The sequence below is a fragment of the Mirounga angustirostris genome, unplaced genomic scaffold (assembly GCF_029215605.1).
Source record: "Mirounga angustirostris isolate CCGP_5_RB_7025 unplaced genomic scaffold, mMirAng1.0.hap1 SCAF_4, whole genome shotgun sequence".
NCBI classification, from domain to species: Eukaryota; Metazoa; Chordata; class Mammalia; order Carnivora; family Phocidae; genus Mirounga; species Mirounga angustirostris.
In genome coordinates this window covers 137,823,980-137,840,737 of record NW_026991712.1, presented here as the reverse complement: position 1 = coordinate 137,840,737, position 16,758 = coordinate 137,823,980, and the positions used below count along the sequence as shown (strand labels likewise).

The 16,758-nt window shown below is 40.4% G+C and overlaps 1 protein-coding gene across 6 annotated transcripts in view; it reads left to right on the top strand.

Moving 5' to 3' along the window:
• The window catches only part of CACHD1 (cache domain containing 1), a 199,993-nt gene that overhangs the window by 152,763 nt on the left and 30,472 nt on the right, over window positions 1-16,758 (top strand). For all 6 annotated transcript variants that reach the window (XM_045897497.3, XM_064589023.1, XM_064589024.1 and 3 more), the window contains 6 exons: window positions 549-698; window positions 4,909-5,142; window positions 9,032-9,181; window positions 10,146-10,269; window positions 11,093-11,210; window positions 15,288-15,456. In XM_045897497.3, the coding sequence (XP_045753453.1) occupies window positions 549-698; window positions 4,909-5,142; window positions 9,032-9,181; window positions 10,146-10,269; window positions 11,093-11,210; window positions 15,288-15,456 (945 nt within the window). The remainder of the gene's footprint in view (window positions 1-548; window positions 699-4,908; window positions 5,143-9,031; window positions 9,182-10,145; window positions 10,270-11,092; window positions 11,211-15,287; window positions 15,457-16,758) is intronic.

The window sequence follows — 16,758 nt, the reverse complement described above, 5'->3', positions numbered from 1 at the left end:
GCTTTACCCACTGAGCCACCCAGGCATTCCTACACTGATGAATTTTAAAAACAAAAATGTTTCTGGAGCTACTTAGTGTAGGGACCAATAACCTTTCATGTTTGAAGAGCCCGTGGTAGAACCATCATTTTAAAGCCTAGTCACCCCCAAAAATGTTGGCTCCTGGTGAAGCCTCTCAGTCAGTGAGGAAAGGATCAATCAGGTCCCGAATCCTCCGTTTCAGAAGGCAAGAGAGCACTCTGTCTGGGATGGCTGAATTACCACACCATGAGTGCCTAAAGGAAATCACCTCCTTTTATCTAGTAAATTTATTAGGAACATCTCTTCAGCTGACACTGGGTAAATGAGGCCTCGTTGCCCACACAGGGCAGGATGGAAGGGACGCAGAGTCAGGGAGATGAAAGCCCCAGCATCAAATGGGAAGGAGGCCGAACGCTGGGCCAGGCAGGTCCTCAAGGCGGGAAAGTCCAAAGGAAATGAAAAGGAAACGGAACTGCTGCCTTTAGCCGGAATCCAACGTAACGTTCAATTTGTATGTTTTTGTTTAGATACAGACATGGTCATAATTTACCTGTCAGCTGGCATTACATCAAAGGACTCCTCAGAAGAAGATAAAAAGGCGACTCTCCGTGTCATCAATGAAGAAAATAGCTTTCTAAACAACTCCGTAATGATTCTCACCTATGCCCTCATGAATGGTAGGTAGTGTTTCAAGATTTTTCTTTCAGATGAAAGTTCTCTCTAAGTGCATGCTGCTTTCAGAAAAAATAAAAAAAGAACCCTAACAGCGTGCGCTTTGAAGAAGGGTGTAAGAAGAGAGGCCACCAAGCAGCTTCCTGCCCAAGCCTTTCTCTCCCTAACGTTCGTAATCAGGGCATGTGTTAGGATGTCACTCTCTCTTCATCTCTCTCTCTCTCCAGCCAACTGCTCATTTCTAAACCTTCTCCAGTGATGTGGTCTTGCAGAGGATTCTGTACCGCTCTGTTTTTGGGTTTTTTTTTTTTTCAGTTCTTCATATTCTTGGATTTTGAAACTGCATGGAGGTTATTAACCGAGCTCATTGATTTAAGCTTCAGGAAGCCAAAATACTGACCTAGATTCTTCTGTATACCCGAGCCAGTGAATATCACATTTCTCTGCAGAATCACCACCTAAAGCCTCTTCTGCTGCTTTCTCCACCTCAGCTTCCTTAACTGTATAATGGAGATAAGAATTACCTACATGACAGGGCTATTGCGAAGAGTAACCCTGGTGTACAGTAAACTCCCAGGATAGTGTGCATCACTTTGTAGGTACTCCTGAAGGTTGATTTTGTTGCTATTAAATCAGTATGTGAAAGGGTTTAGTAAATTGGCAAATCTGAGGAAGTACTTGGTTTTTTTTCCTTCTGCTCTTCAGCATGTCCTCCAGTCTGACTATGGCCCAGTTTTCTAGCTTTTCTGCTACGCCCTGTCTCTTCACCTGTTAATGCATATTGTTCTTCCCCCAGAGCGTCTTCAGGCCCCTTACCCTCAGTGTTCAGGGTGACTGTATTCTCTTGTTTTTAAGAGGCCACGTCTTGATGCAGGAGCTCTTCCCACCTATGGTCTTTTATTTGTTGCATCCACTTCGATTTCCATGCAGAACCATGTGGCTCTAGGGACAGTGGTTCCCATTTTAATGTGCTAAGGATTACTTGGAGATTATTTTTTTAAATGCAGACTCCCAGGCAGTACAATTGGATTTTTATTCAGATCTGCTTAGGCGGAGTTCAAGAATCTGTGTTTGGGTCAGCATGATTCTTCTCTAGATATTTTGTGGGCTCTCCATGGAAGAACTCAGATTGGAGTTCTAGAGGTTCTGAGTTCCAGTCTCCCATCTATTAGCTATGTGCTTATGGCAAGTTACTTAATCTCTTTAGGCTTCAGTTATATCTGTAAAATGAAAATCATAAAACGTACCTAGAGTTGCTGTGATAATAAATAAACAAGATAGAATGTGTTAAAGGTTCCTAACACAGTACCTGATCAAGAACAGGTCCTGAAAGCCGACTGAAGGACTGAATTAAAGTTTGTGTGATTTCCTGTCACTGCAAAGGCAGACGTGCTTCTCTCTCATTCCAGTTCAGGGCCAGTGTTCAGTATTTCAGTATTCTGTTCAGTATTTCAGGATTCCTTGTCCCCCAGCGTGTTGTGCTTACTTCTGTTAAGCGTGTCGTCCATGAATGATGTGCTCACATACTGTTCTCCTTCTCTCTCCACTTTACATCCATGAATGATGTGCTCACATACTGTTCTCCTTCTCCCTCCACTTTACATGAGCATGAGGTTCTCATACATAACTGTGTCTTAGTTCTCTTTGTGTTCTGAGCATTGAGCACAGGGCTGAGCACAGCTGAGGTAGGCAAGGATGGCCTATTTTTTTTACCTGGGGCACATACCTTTCAGTCTTATCTCTGGGTGCCATTTACTTTTTCCCTATGGTTTAGCTTCTTTGACTCAGGCAGGAGGACAGAGGAAGGGAAGAAAATAAAGTTTGTTGAATCTACAGTGTGTAACATAGTGCACTGATGTTTTGGAGCTGTATTATACAAAGTTCCTGTCCTCAAGAAGCTTGTGATTCCTTGAGAAAGATAGATAAGGCAGATGAATTCAGTGCAGTAGTCCAGGTATAAGAAAACATAAAAGATAGTGATCACTTATTTTCCATTAGATTTGAAGGTCTGCCCAGGCAGATACTGAGTAAAGAAGCTTCCTCACTATCACCCATCTCTTCACTGGTCCTAAATCTTCACACTAGAGAATCTTGAGCACCTGCTATGCCCCTGATAAGGACAGTCTTTTAAAACCTCTGGTTACTTCCCTCTGACCACCTTTATCTCTTCTTTCTTCTCCCTTTAATCTAGCTAGACACAACATCCTCACTGCCGGGTTTCCCTCTCCAAATGCTGTCTGTGAGCATTGTTCACTAAGGTTGACACATTCCCTTACTCTGTCAATCAGGCTTCAGGTAGGGAAGCAGGGCCACTATGAGAATTTGGATGTAATGAATTTATTACCAGAATTAGAGTGTACATAATTGAGAAAATTGAGAAAGTAAAGATCAGAAACAGGAGTTGACAAGCCAGTATTTAGTAACCAGCTCTGGTATGGGTTGGAGCTTGTGAGGATGTCTGAAAGCTAGGAACATTGAAGACCACTTAGGAGGTCTGCGTAGAAGTCTACAGGAGGTTGTTGGCTCTTCATACCTGCTGTACCCCTGTAGACTGTCACTGAAACATCTGGAATGAGCCCAGGGTTACCCTTGTTGAGCAATCCAGCCAGCAGCTGAGAAAGGGAACTGAATGCAGATTGGGGAAGGGTAAGACAAACTGGAACATGCTGGTCCCTCTGTGTCTGTTTCACCTCTCAAATCTCTAGCACTTCAGTTTTGGCCACCTTTAACCTAGAAACATAGAGGAAAGGGGTTCCCAGAAATGTAGTCTCCAGGATGACCATATTGGTGATAGAACCATCTACCATACTTACCCATCTTGCCAGCCCACTGCCACCTTTACCACTCATATCATGATGTAGTACATAAAATAGACAATCTTTGATAACCTATCCCATGCTATTCTTTGCCTAGCAGATGTTCCCATTTGTTACTTTTCTTTTACATTTGAGAGAGTCAAACAGTACATGACAAAGAAAGGAAATGTGTTTATTGTCTTGAGTTGTCACCTTTTATCATTCACTTCTGGGAGCTTCTCAAGGGTATAAGGCCAGGGATCAATCATGGCTTTTGTGATTTTTTTTTTTTTTACTCTGGAATGTACCACTCATCTCCCCTATCTCCACTCATATCAAAGAAAGGGAGCAAGGACCTGGTTCTGACTTCTTAGCATCATTGCCCCAGCAAAATCCAAGTTATCTAAATACAGTATGTTAAGAAGGAAATTATATGCGTTAGATCCTTGCATGACTTTAGAAATGGACTTCAGGCTAGAAGTATACACACTCCTTAGTTAGAAATGATAAAGTCACATAAGGTAGGTGAACCATGAACTCTTCAGTTTTGTTATGTTTTTTTAAAGGCTAAATAGTTAAAGAACATGAGGCAAAGCCTATTTAAAACTCATTGGTAGAATCTCAGTAGTGACTGAGATCATTTGAATTTGTTTACAATGGCACCCATATGGGATCAGTTAGTAATCCTTTTGACTGTGTTCCAACAATAGCAAACCAAAATTTTTAAAAAGGTTTATTAAATTTATTTTTATGCTATAGATTACAGATGTTGTAGAACAATACATCCCAGTATGCCTAAATCTTTTACAAAGTTTTTAAAACCCCTTAAACGTAGAAAATACACATTAAATAAATCAAATCCAGTACTGTCCTAACAGTATCAAGCATGAAAGCATTTGTAATTAAAATGAGCTTAAAGACACAGGGTTTGGGGGCATCACTAAATGCAATACATAATTCTTCCATTTAGTTCCATGAGACTTTGGCAAGTGTTTAATAGGCAAAGAGGTAAGAAATGCAATAATAAACCTCTATCCTTTAAAACTCTTACAGCTTCATCTAATTTAAATGCAGACTTGTTAATCACTACTTTTGCTTTCAAATTTTAAATGCAGAAAAATTAAACTTTTAGGGGAGAACATATCGTTGCCAAATGGGGCTCCTTTATTTTTACTCATGTGGTTTTCATCATTGCCTTTTGAAGAATCCCTTTGCCCTCTTGACTGTTTGAGGAAAGACTGCCTCATGCTATGTTCCTCAGCAAGAATTGGTAACTGTGTCTGGGTCCAGGTTGACTCTGCAAGACCCCTTTGGCATTGCAGGATTTTATCTGTGCCCTTATTAAATCTAAATAGCAAGGTTATTGTAGGGATATACACCATTTTGGTTTACACTGTCTACCTTTGGCTTTCCATTTCAGATGGGGTGACTGGTTTAAAAGAGCTGGCTTTTCTGAGAGATCTGGCTGAACAGAACTCAGGGAAGTATGGCGTGCTGGACCGGACAGCCTTGCCTGTGATTAAGGGGAGCATGATGGTGCTGAACCAGCTGAGTAACCTGGAGACCACGGTCGGCAGGTTCTATACCAACCTTCCCAACCGGATGATTGATGAAGCGGTCTTTAGCCTTCCCTTCTCTGATGAGATGGGAGATGGTGAGTCTGGGGAAAGTCCTTTCTTTCCCCTACTAAAGAAAGGGGAAAAGAAATGGACACAAGTCCACCAAGACAGTAACTTTTAAATGTTGTCCAACACTTATCCGTGAGCATGAGAGGGTCTGGACAGGCAAGGGGAGCGGTCATCCCTGTCTCTGGTCAGAGGGTGGTGCAGCCCTCTGCCATCAGTCCAGTAGCACTGTATCTTAGAGCAGAAATCCCCAGCCCGATTTTTATCACATTGCCCTAGCCTCAGTGAACATAATGGGTCTGTTTATTGGAGGGGCTTACTGAGGATTCCCTCATATCCACAAGTTGTTGAACTGAAACAAAAGAGTGACTTTGCAGGGCAGGTGGTAGATCTCAGAAATGATTAGGATTCAGCCTGAAAGGTAAAGCAACATGGGGTGGTCAGACAATACAGGTTTGGCAATAAGAGGTTTTCAAGCCCCGCTCTACCTCTTAAATTGTGGTCCTTGATCATTTATTTAATCGCATTCATTCATTCCCATTTGGTCACCTGTTTAAAATATAATAATGTCTTTCATATAATATATCTTTTAGGTTATTAGGATTAGACTTATTGGTGCCTGGCATACCTCTCAACAATCATTACTGCTCTTGTTGATTTATTACCTTTTTATTATGACTCTCATCATCATCATCATCCTGATGTCACAAGTTACTCATATGATGTTGGGTAAAGTGTTTAACCTTCACATGATTAATTTTCCTGGCCTATGAAATGGGAAGAATATTTCTGTCAAGGCAGTTGTGAAGACGACATGCACTAATATATGTGAAGCACCTAGAGTAAAGGCTGGCCAACATATATGATCAGTAAAAGTACAACCTTTTTCATTCCCTCCTCATATTCTTGTTTATCCTTTCCCCGACATGCTTCCCTTTCTTCTCTGACAGAGAGGAGGGATGAGGAAGCTGATTACTAGCCAGACAGATACCGTCACCACATAAGATCCTATTTTTATGTTCCAGTAACTAGGAACTCTCACAAATACAGATATCCCTACAAAACTCATGTATAAAAAGGCCTAGAGAGTATGTTTTCTAGAAATTAGGTAAACAGGTTTTTTCCATAAGGAAGAAATATGGTAACCTCTGCTACACATCAGTGTTTTTTATCCTTCCTAATTCTGGCAGAGCCCACAGATGTGGATAGTATAGAAACTCCCACTTTTAGATAAGGTTATTTCCTTTCATAGGGAAATGTTGAGCTGTAAATGCAAGTGACCTTTTATGCATCTAGCTCACAGTATTGAGTGCCAGCCAAGCCTTGTGTCAGGCAATGATGGGTAAGGCACACATCCCACCCTCAACAAGCATGTAAGTCTGATAAGAGAAAGACAGATCAATGAATCATGTTAATACTGTGTCAAAGGAACAAAGGCAGATGTGGAAACCGAGTCCTGTACAAGCTCGGGGTTTTATGAAGTCAAATCCTGTTACCATTAGTGATATCAGGTAGAGTAGGACCTTTTATAACATTCACCTCTACCACCCCAAGAGTTACCCAAAGGCTTTCAGTCAAATTGTGGGCAAGTCTTCGGTTCCTTGTTGGCTGATGCTTTCCAAAGTGTAGTCCTCAGGGCCTATTCTCTGAATCTTCTGTGGTGTACTTCAGCGACTCCTTTACTGGTCTGTCCCATTCCTCTACTAGAGCATGCCTTTCATGTTTGTATTTTCAGTCCCCAGAACGAGTGGGTGGCATCTCTTCTAACTCCACAACACGGGGATGCTGAGCCTAGGGAATCCCATGTTTTTACACGGCTGTCATTCAAAACCCCCACAGATTAAAATATTGGTGACTGGACGTACTTCTTTTAACAAGTAAATCTATGTACTTTAGGTTAAAGTAGAGAGGGCATTTAGGGATTTCATTAAGGGTAACAAGAGCTTAGCATACTTTATTTGCCACAATGGAATGAAGGGTCTTCTCTCCGAGTTGATAATTGAAAAGTAAGATTGTGTTTCTCTTTTCAGGCTTGTTCGCAACATAGCCAAAGAAATCTGAAGTGAGCATATGGTCTCAGAGTATTTCTGTTGTCCTTCACTGCTCTATGAAAACAGCTTTAATCTTAGACACAAGCCCAGGGGAGCATGGCATGCAGGTTATGACCTCTGTCTCTGTCCTAGCCGTCAAGCGCTGCTCCCATCATTTATAACCCATTTGTCCAGGGATACCTGGGCAAAAACCTCCTTAAAATACATTTTTAAAACCTTCTGTTGACTGCCTAAAGAATGCCTTTGAAATTATAATAGACAGCACACAACTTTTCTTGTTTCCGGTTTTACTGATTTGTAATTGACATAGAACAATGCATTCCTTTTAGGTATACAACATAATGATTTGATATATGTATATATTGTGACATGATCACCACAGTAAGATTAGTTAACATTCGTCACCTCGCATAAACATTTTTTTTCTTGTGATGAGAACTTCTAAGAACTGTTCTCTTAGCGGCTTTCAAATACAGGATACAGTATTGTTAACTATAGTCACCAGGCTGTATATTACATCCCCAGAACTTACCTTATAACTGGGCATAACTTCTCACAAAGTTTTTCAGTGTTACTTCCTCCTACCAAGTGATACATTTCATTGGCCTTTGCGACCACAGCAAGTTCAATAATACTTTGAGTGGACCTGCATGGGTTTCTCTGTGTGGAAGTCTGTTTTTTGCAGGAGTCTTCAAGTATCCAAATCCCTTTTCTGGATGTTGATAGAAGAATGGCTTTCTGATATGCTGCTAAGGCGTGAACCTGCCATTAAGCGCAGGAAAATACAAGTGTAAGATGGAGAGAAACCATCCATCTTCTTGTTTCGAGTTTTATTTAGAACCATAGGATTGTGGCACTGCTCCAGGTGCTAGAGATCATTCTGTCTCTGACACATGAAGAGACCCAGTTCAGAGAGGTGGTGCCACTTAACTCAGTAGGAGAGCCAGGAGAGCCCCGCTGTCCTGATGCTCAGGGCCACGCACTCAGCCCACTACTCACGCTCTCTCCTCTTGTACATTTTCTTTGCCTTTGCTTTTCCCTGTCCTGATTATCCCATTGTTTTTGTATGGCCTGTGAGCTGAGAATGCCATTTATATTTTTAAAGCTTTTTTTTTTTTAAGTATATGCAACAGAAACTGGTCCAAAGCATCTACTGCCTAGCCCTTTAGGTAAAAGTTAAGGACCTCAGAACCCCCGTGACTAGAAATAGATTCCTTTGGAAACTTAGTGTCTCCTTGAGCTGCTTGGAGTTGTAATTGGTCAGATCTTACTAGATTCGGTACCTTTGCAGGTTTTTTCGCTTCATCTTTTTGTCTTTTGATAGGTTATATTAATGAAATAATCTCTTTTGGTTTACCCCTAAAAATCAGTAAAGCAGTTACCACTGTGTTCTTTAAACAGATGTGGAAACCGAGGCTCAGAGAAGTTATATCCATATCTTATGTACAATACATAAAGGGGCACAGCTAGGCTAGAACCCAAATTCTCAGAGTCCTTGTCCAGTGGTCTTTCACATTCTGTTGACTCTTCCCCAGTTGAGAAAACAGAATCATGTAGTAAATGCTGCTGTTTTGCTCTGATCTGGACTGTCCTGCCGTTTAGGTGAAGAAATAGTGGAAAATGTATAAATTGCCTCCAAAATTAACTGTGGTATCTGAACCCCACAGAAGACTTTCCATGCCCCACAGTCTTGTTCACTTATGCTGTCTGCAGAGGCAGTGGTTGGCTCCTAGATCACACAGGTCACCTCTTCCAAGCAGAATTTAGATAGCAGATCGTAGCCTTCGTGATTCACTAGAGGATAGCTCCAGTCTTTGTTCAGTGCCTTCTCTGCTATCCTTTGGATTGTTTTGTTTTTAACCCATAGGTTTGATAATGACTGTAAGTAAACCCTGTTATTTTGGAAACCTACTCCTGGGAATTGTAGGTGTGGACGTGAACTTGGCTTACATCCTTGAAGACGTGACGTATTACCAAGATTCTTTGGCTTCCTATACTTTTCTCATAGATGACAAAGGTAATCTGCTAAAAATTAATCATGGCAAAGAATGACTTTTTTGTAACCTGAAGAAAATAATCTGTAGATATTCTGATACTAACAAAGCAAGAAAATTACATTATTTATAGAAAAATAGTGAGACTAGAACTGCTCATTTGTAATGGAAACCATAAATGAATCTAAAAATGATGCATTTGTTTCTAGGGGCACCTGGGTGGCTCAGTCGGTTAAGCATCCGATTCTTGATTTTGGCTCAAGTCATGATCTCAGGGTCATGAGATTGAGCTCCATGCTGGCATGGAGCATGCTTATGATTCTCTCTCTCTTAAAAAAAACAAACAAGGGCGCCTGGGTGGCTCAGATGGTTAAGCATCTGCCTTCGGCTCAGGTCATGATCTCAGGGTCCTGGGATCGAGTCCCGCATCGGGCTCCCTGCTCCTTGGGAGCCTGCTTCTCCCTCTGCCTCTCTCTCTCTCTCTCTCTCTCTCATGAATAAATAAATAAAATCTTAAAAAAAAAAAAAAAAACCTCATTTGTTTCTGTGTTGTGCTAAGGAGTAGGTAACTTAACAGTTACTTAAACATCAAGAAATTAGACTTGAGGATTGAATGACATATAGAAAGTGATCCTTTGGATTTTATTTTTCTATGTCATTATCTTTAAATTCACTGGCATTAAAGTTTATGTAATAGATTAGAACATTTTTATAGAAAAAACCCCAATGACCAGTACCTCCAAGATATTCTTGATTAGACAGTTGTTCTGTAATTTAAGGCATCTTTCTGTACTTCAAGAGTTATGCAAGAACTCATAAAACAAATTCAGTTTTTCTTGGACTGGTGACCTGCGTACTGAGATGTTGCGTATTGGGCAGTCATCCCAGAGTATCCCACATTTCAAATGTATGAAAGGCACTTATATTAGAATCCATACTTCCTACAGCGTGTTTCCCATAGCATGTATTTTTGTTTTCTTATTTCAGGGTATACACTTATGCACCCATCTCTTACCAGGCCATATTTACTATCAGAACCCCCACTTCATACTGACATCATTCATTATGAAAATATCCCCAAATTTGAGTTGGTTCGGCAAAATATCCTAAGGTAAGGAAAAGGTGAAAGTTGTAGTATTTGGGTTTTTTGTTTTTTGTTTTTTTTTTTTTTCTGAAAAATAGGACCTCTTGAGGTCAAATATGAGTGTTTATTATAGGGTATAAAACAAATATATAAATTAATGTTATCAAAAGTATACTCAGTAAATTTTTCATAAGAATAGTAACTAAAATAAAATTTTATTTACTTTGTGTAACAACAGGTAAGTTCTCTTAAAACTGTTATTTAGGGAAAATGTTTTGTAAATCAGATTCTGTGTTCACGTTTCCATTAATTGTAAAATCGGATATATGTTACCCCATTTAAGAAAAACTCCAGTTGTACTAAATTGAAAAATGTTGGCAAAATAAAAGGTTGAGGACCAGCTTTCCAGCATGCCAGAAAAATAGTTTGGCAAAATAGTGTCCATTCCAAGTTGACAGCACAATCATATACAACGTTTTCTTTTGAAATAAAAAACAGATTGGATTTTTTCTAACCATGATACATTATTTTGGCAGATGGTAACCTATAGAGAATGGGTCTTTGTGCTCATTGGTTGTAAATTAATGACAGTGATTCGAGACAAGTTTGTCTCTGGAAAGAATTAGAATTTGGAGGGGGGCAGGCGTAGAGAGCAAGGAATATTTTAGTGCTGAGCTGACATCATGCTTTTACGAAATTGAAAATTTCACGTTATCTCTTTCAAAAGTGATGAGCTTTATTGCTTTTCAAAATCAGGAGGTGGTCATTGACTCACAGCTTCTTCCCTGCCTTTAATTAAGTGCTTAATTCTATCTTTTGCCTGAAGTATTTCATTCTGTTGCCAACGCAGCCTCCCTCTGGGCAGTCAGATCATCGCAGTCCCTGTGAATTCATCCCTGTCTTGGCATATAAACAAGCTGAGAGCCACCGGAAAGGAGGCCTATAATGTGAGCTATGCCTGGAAGATGGTGAGTTGCAGGACGCTTTGCCTGAGGAGCTGTAGAGTGCACTGCCATTTATGCGGGAATTCCCGGGAACTTAGGTCTGATAATGTTGCTAATTAATTTTAAAGCAATGGGAGAAAGAAGAGATTCCACAGATGTCCTATAATTTTTTTTCCTTTTTTGTTTGTAAAACGAATCATTGTTCATGTGGAATAAGTTAAACTGTATAAAAGGATACAAAGGAAAAAGTAAACTTTGCCCTTCCCTCTCTCCTACCCTTGACCTGCCATTCCCCAGAAGCCACCACTTTTATCAGTTTCCAGAACATTCTTTATTCATACACAGGTATCTCTAGCTGGGCATGTGCATGCATGTTTAATGGCTGTGTAGTGTTGCACCGTGTTGATGGACCAAACTTGTTTGAACAGTCCTCCTATCAATATACCTTTAGATTATATCCAGTGAGGTGTTTTTTTGTTATTGTTGTTGTTTTGTTTTGTTTATCATTTTAAACACAGATTGTGAAAGTTAGGGGTTGAAAAGGAAATACGAAAGCATAAATGCCCTCTACTGACATTCTTCAAGGCAAAGCTGAATTATTCATATTCATCACCAGCAGATGGACAGTTAAGTGACCACCTGTGGCCCCCACTTCCTTCAGTGTCCTTTGACGAGCCTCATTCAGATAGCCTCTGACCAAGGAGTCAGAGGTTTGAGTACACACTGCTCACGTTATTCATGTTGCTGCCCTTTACTCCTTCTTCCCAGCCGAAAAGAAATGCTATTATGGGGCCCTTCATACTGTAATTGACCAAAAGCAGAGTGGACTTTGATTTTTTTATCATCAACTTTTAATCACTTATCATCAACTTAAAATGCAGTCATATTAGAGGTTCCCTTACTTGGCCATATCTCGTGTTTAACCCACGGTCTCCGAATGGATCTACATATTCATCCCTTTAAGAATGACTTACTGAACATTTCCAGTGAGCTAAGAAGGATAAAGAGGAAGGATACTTTCTCTGCCCTCAGAGAGCATCCAGTCCAGTGGTGGATGCAGACAGACAACTTGATCCAGTGTCTGTGTCTGGAATGATAGGAATTGGAATGACAGGAATTTGGAAGTAGCCAACATGCCTTTAGATAGGACTCTCCTCCGACCTTCTTGTTCCGTTCTTTTTTTCTTCTTCTGGTTCCATTCTTAAAGCATCATTATGGCAACATTGATTTCTACAAGGGAAACAAAAGCAAACAAAATAATAAATGAAATCTTTTGAGAAATGCACAATTTACAAGCCTAATTCTACTGATATTTTATTGTTTGGTAACGCAGATTTGAGAATGGTCAAAGTCTGTTTTGAAACTCAGCTCATTTTCAGAATTTTTTTAAGAATGATTGCACCATCTACCCTTATTTTTATACATTTTAACATAAGGATGAATTGCTTAATTTTCAGATCAGAAAGGGTAAACCACACCCCAGAATACTTCATTGAAAAATACTTTTTATATTTGAAATTGGAGGTTGTTTATCTCTAGTATGTCCTGATTGAAAGCAACTCATTTGCATCCCAAGAAAATATCTCCCTTAATATTTTTTTAGCATTAAAAGAGAAAGAAGGATGGGGCACCTGGCTGGCTCAGTTGGTGGAGCATGCAATCTTGATCTCAGGGTTGTGAATTCGAGTCCCATGTGTGGAGATTACTTAAAAATAAAATCCTTAAGAAAATAAAGAGAAAGAAGGAGATATGAGCATTTTTAAGACCTTTTTTGCACAGTGAATAAACCCACTGTTAACATTTTGGAAAGAAGTATTATCTCCTTAAGATTTTCTTCAGTGGTATCGATGAATTTTGGCCATTCTCTGTAGCCAAATGGATATGATCATGTAGTTAGCTTTCTCAGAGTTCCAAAGTTGTCAAGAACATCACTATTAAGTGAAAAATTAAAGAGGTAATAAATAATGAGATAGACGTTAAAGAGGCTGGCCTGGTTACCTAGCAATATGAACAAATAATTTTAAGTTCTTTTTTGTTACTTTTGGGGGCAGGGGAGCAGATACTCCTCTTGTCTTCAGGAATAAAATGGATTCTTCTACTAAATGTAATTCAAATAGATTTAGCTTGTGTTGCGAATGATTATTTAAACTGCTTAGCATCCATAGATAGAGCCGATACTGATGGATTATTTCACTGAATTAATTTAAATAGAATGTGAGAGATTATGTTAGCAGCGCTAAGAGATTACTACTCTGTCACTGTGCAGCCCAAGTCCATCTTTGAGCATGTGAGGAGGCTGCATGCTGAGCCAGAAGAAAGGATTGCCTTCAGAAGGTATTACTGTGTTCCTGTGTGATGCAGGCATGGCTCACTTCAAAACATGAATCCCAAGGGCAGTCAGTGAAAAAAAAAAAAAAAAAAAACACTCCCCAATCATGGAGAGCCCTTATAGATATATTTTGGTTCCTTAATGCAAAGACTATTTTTTTCAGCTAAGAACATGATAAAAAAAGACCTGTATTGTAAATCCGTTCTCTGGGGCGCCTGGGTGGCTCATTCGTTAAGCCTCTGCCTTCGGCTCAGGTCATGATCCCAGGGTCCTGGGATCGAGCCCCGCATCGGGCTCCCTGCTCTGCGGGAAGCCTGCTTCTCCTTCTCCCACTCCCCCTGCTTGTGTCCCTGCTCTCGCTATCTCTCTCTTTGTCAAATAAATAAATAAAATCTTAAAAAAAAAAAAAAAGAAAGAAAAATCCGTTTTCCTTTCCAGCGAGGAACTATTTCTGAAGTATTGCTTTTGGACGCTTAGGGGACCTTTTAATTTATCTCCTAACAGGATAGACCCTATTCTAACAATTACATTCTGGTCCCTCTGGCCAAGTTCTTGTCGTTTGGCTCCTTGGAACATGTAATGCAGGAAACAAAGGATGGCTATGTGAGACAGGAAATCGTAAATGCCACTGTGGGATGCTATCGTTTTCTAATGGAGGCGGTGGGCGGTGGGCGAAAAGAATTAAATTTGCTAATCTAACTGAATATCCTTGGCAGCAGTACTTGAAAGCAATCCCACAGAGATGCAAATTTCTCCTGTGTTGAAAAAGATCCTGCAACCATCTTCATAAACCCTAAATTACACTTAACTCTAACCTGTCTACTTAAAAATTTCTCCTTGATCATGAAGTAAATCCTTTGGGCTGCTTTAGTTCTCACTGTCCTTTAGTTTTAACTTAGCTGGTTATCACACGTTCCCTTTATTGACCAACCATCTTTTAAATAGAATCTGCCTGTCTCCTTATATAATGAACTTACAGAAGTTTGGCTATCTTGTATTTTTAAGTTAAGGAGCTAGAATTAAGTAGATTGCGGGGTTTTTTGTTTGTTTTTTTATTCTTTGGTGGACACTCTTCCCAATAACTTCGTTTAAGCGTCTAAGAGCAAAGTGAACTTGGAAGTACTCCTATTTGTACATATGAGCTTAATAAATTAGGCTAAGCTCTAGAATGTTTACCTACTGCGGTCTGAAATGACAAGTCAAGCAGCCTTTGTGAGGGAGCCATGGGATTTGGACTTTTCATGAGTCTGAGATCCTGTTCATCTCCATCCAGGAAAGGAGAAAGCATTAGTCAGGAATACATGAATAAACCAGATTCTGTATGAGCTGCATGTGTATTTTCATAATTGGCTTTCAAAACAGTCAATTCTCGGAATACTCATTGCAAAACCAACTCTGTATCTTAAAATGCATTTCAAACCCAAACAGAAGGAAGTGCTGTATTCTTATGCCATGTTCCAGCTTGGATTTGTTAGCCTAAAGAAGCAAAAGAGGCGTGGGGTTGCTGTTCCAAAGGGATTCCTTTCTAATCCCTTCATTGGCTCCATGATTTTCTGTTACATACAGTAATTTCCCTTAATCAGAAAGGAAAACAAAAAATAGATAATGTAACCTTTTGCCAGAGATAGTTTCTGTCACCCCGTCTTCATGGCTTTCATTCACTCATCAAATATTTTTCTGTGTGGGACAGAGACAGACAGAGAGCAGAAAATAATGTAGGCAAAGTCACTATCTCTAGGATAGTGTTAGAAATTTTTTATTGACTTTTCCAGGTACAGGACACTTCCTTTATTCTCTGTATTGTGGTGATACAACCGGAAATACCTGTCAAGCAACTGAAGAACCTCAACACTGTCCCCAGCAGCAAGCTGCTCTACCACCGGCTGGACCTCCTGGGCCAGCCTAGTGCTTGCCTTCACTTCAAACAGTTGGCCACTCTAGGTAAAGCCCTCGCTCTTTTCAGCTTCCTTTGTGGGCTGACTCGTAGCAACTCACTGTAAGTATCGGTTTGAATTAACCAAACCAGACCACAAAAACCCAGATACCGAATAGCAGCAGTGCCAGTTGGGGTCTACGGACGTGAAAACGATTGGAGGCCTTGCCTTGGATCCAGTTCTCGGGCAGATAACGAGACGAGGATTTGTGTGTTGATTTATTCAGGATGGGCTCTAAGAAGAAACGAGGGAAGAAGGGAGGGAAACCGGAGAGCAAAGGAGGAGAAAGCAAGCAAGCGTCGGATTTTAGATGAAGTTCCAGCCTCAGCCTAATGCTATAGGGGGGCTCTGGAGTGTAAATAACCCTGAAGAGGTTGCCCAGACTCAGGAGAGGGAGCTGGACTTTCCTATTCCTTTGTATCTTTCAGCCTTCTGCTAATGCTAGGCAAAGAGGTTTTAGTAGCCCGGAGACAGTCCGTCAGAGAATCACCAGTATGGCCCAGTAGAGGCAAGCACAGAGATACGGAGATAAGGGGATACAGGGCTAGAGGCTAAGAGGTGGAGAAATAGTAAAGGGGGTCTAAGGGTGGCATTCCTATGCAGCATATCTGTGTCTACCACGGGTCCCTGTCTTCAAAAAGAGCTTAGGAAATAGGCAAGTAATTGCAAGAAAGGAAAAGGGAATTTACCTGTGTAGGTACCATATATTTTGTTTTCATCATTTGAGTTGACCTATTATAGATGAGGATAGTAGCAAGGCTGAAATGTGACTCACACTCCTCCCATGCCGAGGTGCCACCTCTTTTATTGCATGCCACCATGTGCCAGGCACATACTGGGCGTTTGCGTGGTACTCATAGTACTATAAAAGAGGCATTCTCTTTTTCACTGTTGAAAATTCTTTGGGTTCAAAAACACTAAGACTCATTAGGCAACGGGCAAACTGAGTAGAAAGGGGCACAGGCAGGAAGAGGATCAAGGATGGAAGTCCCCAGTGTCTAGATTCCACACGAGAGCCCTTGTGTTCGGGTTCCATCTTTTAAATTCCATCCTGTAGAGTTTCTGCCTGGTTATGAGCTCAGGAGAGCTGGCCAGACTGAGTTGTCTCTTCTACGGCATGTTCCAACAGCGTAGACAACTTGAGGAAGGCCAAAGAGGTCGGTCAAAAAAGGTTGGCTTTTCCATTTGTTTGTTTTCATTTAGGTTTTGAGGTTTTGTCTTTTGCTTTTATACAAAAGAGCATGTATGTCCTTTAATTCATATTTTTAAGAAATGCTCACCGAATAGCCAACATGGGCATGATTCTCTT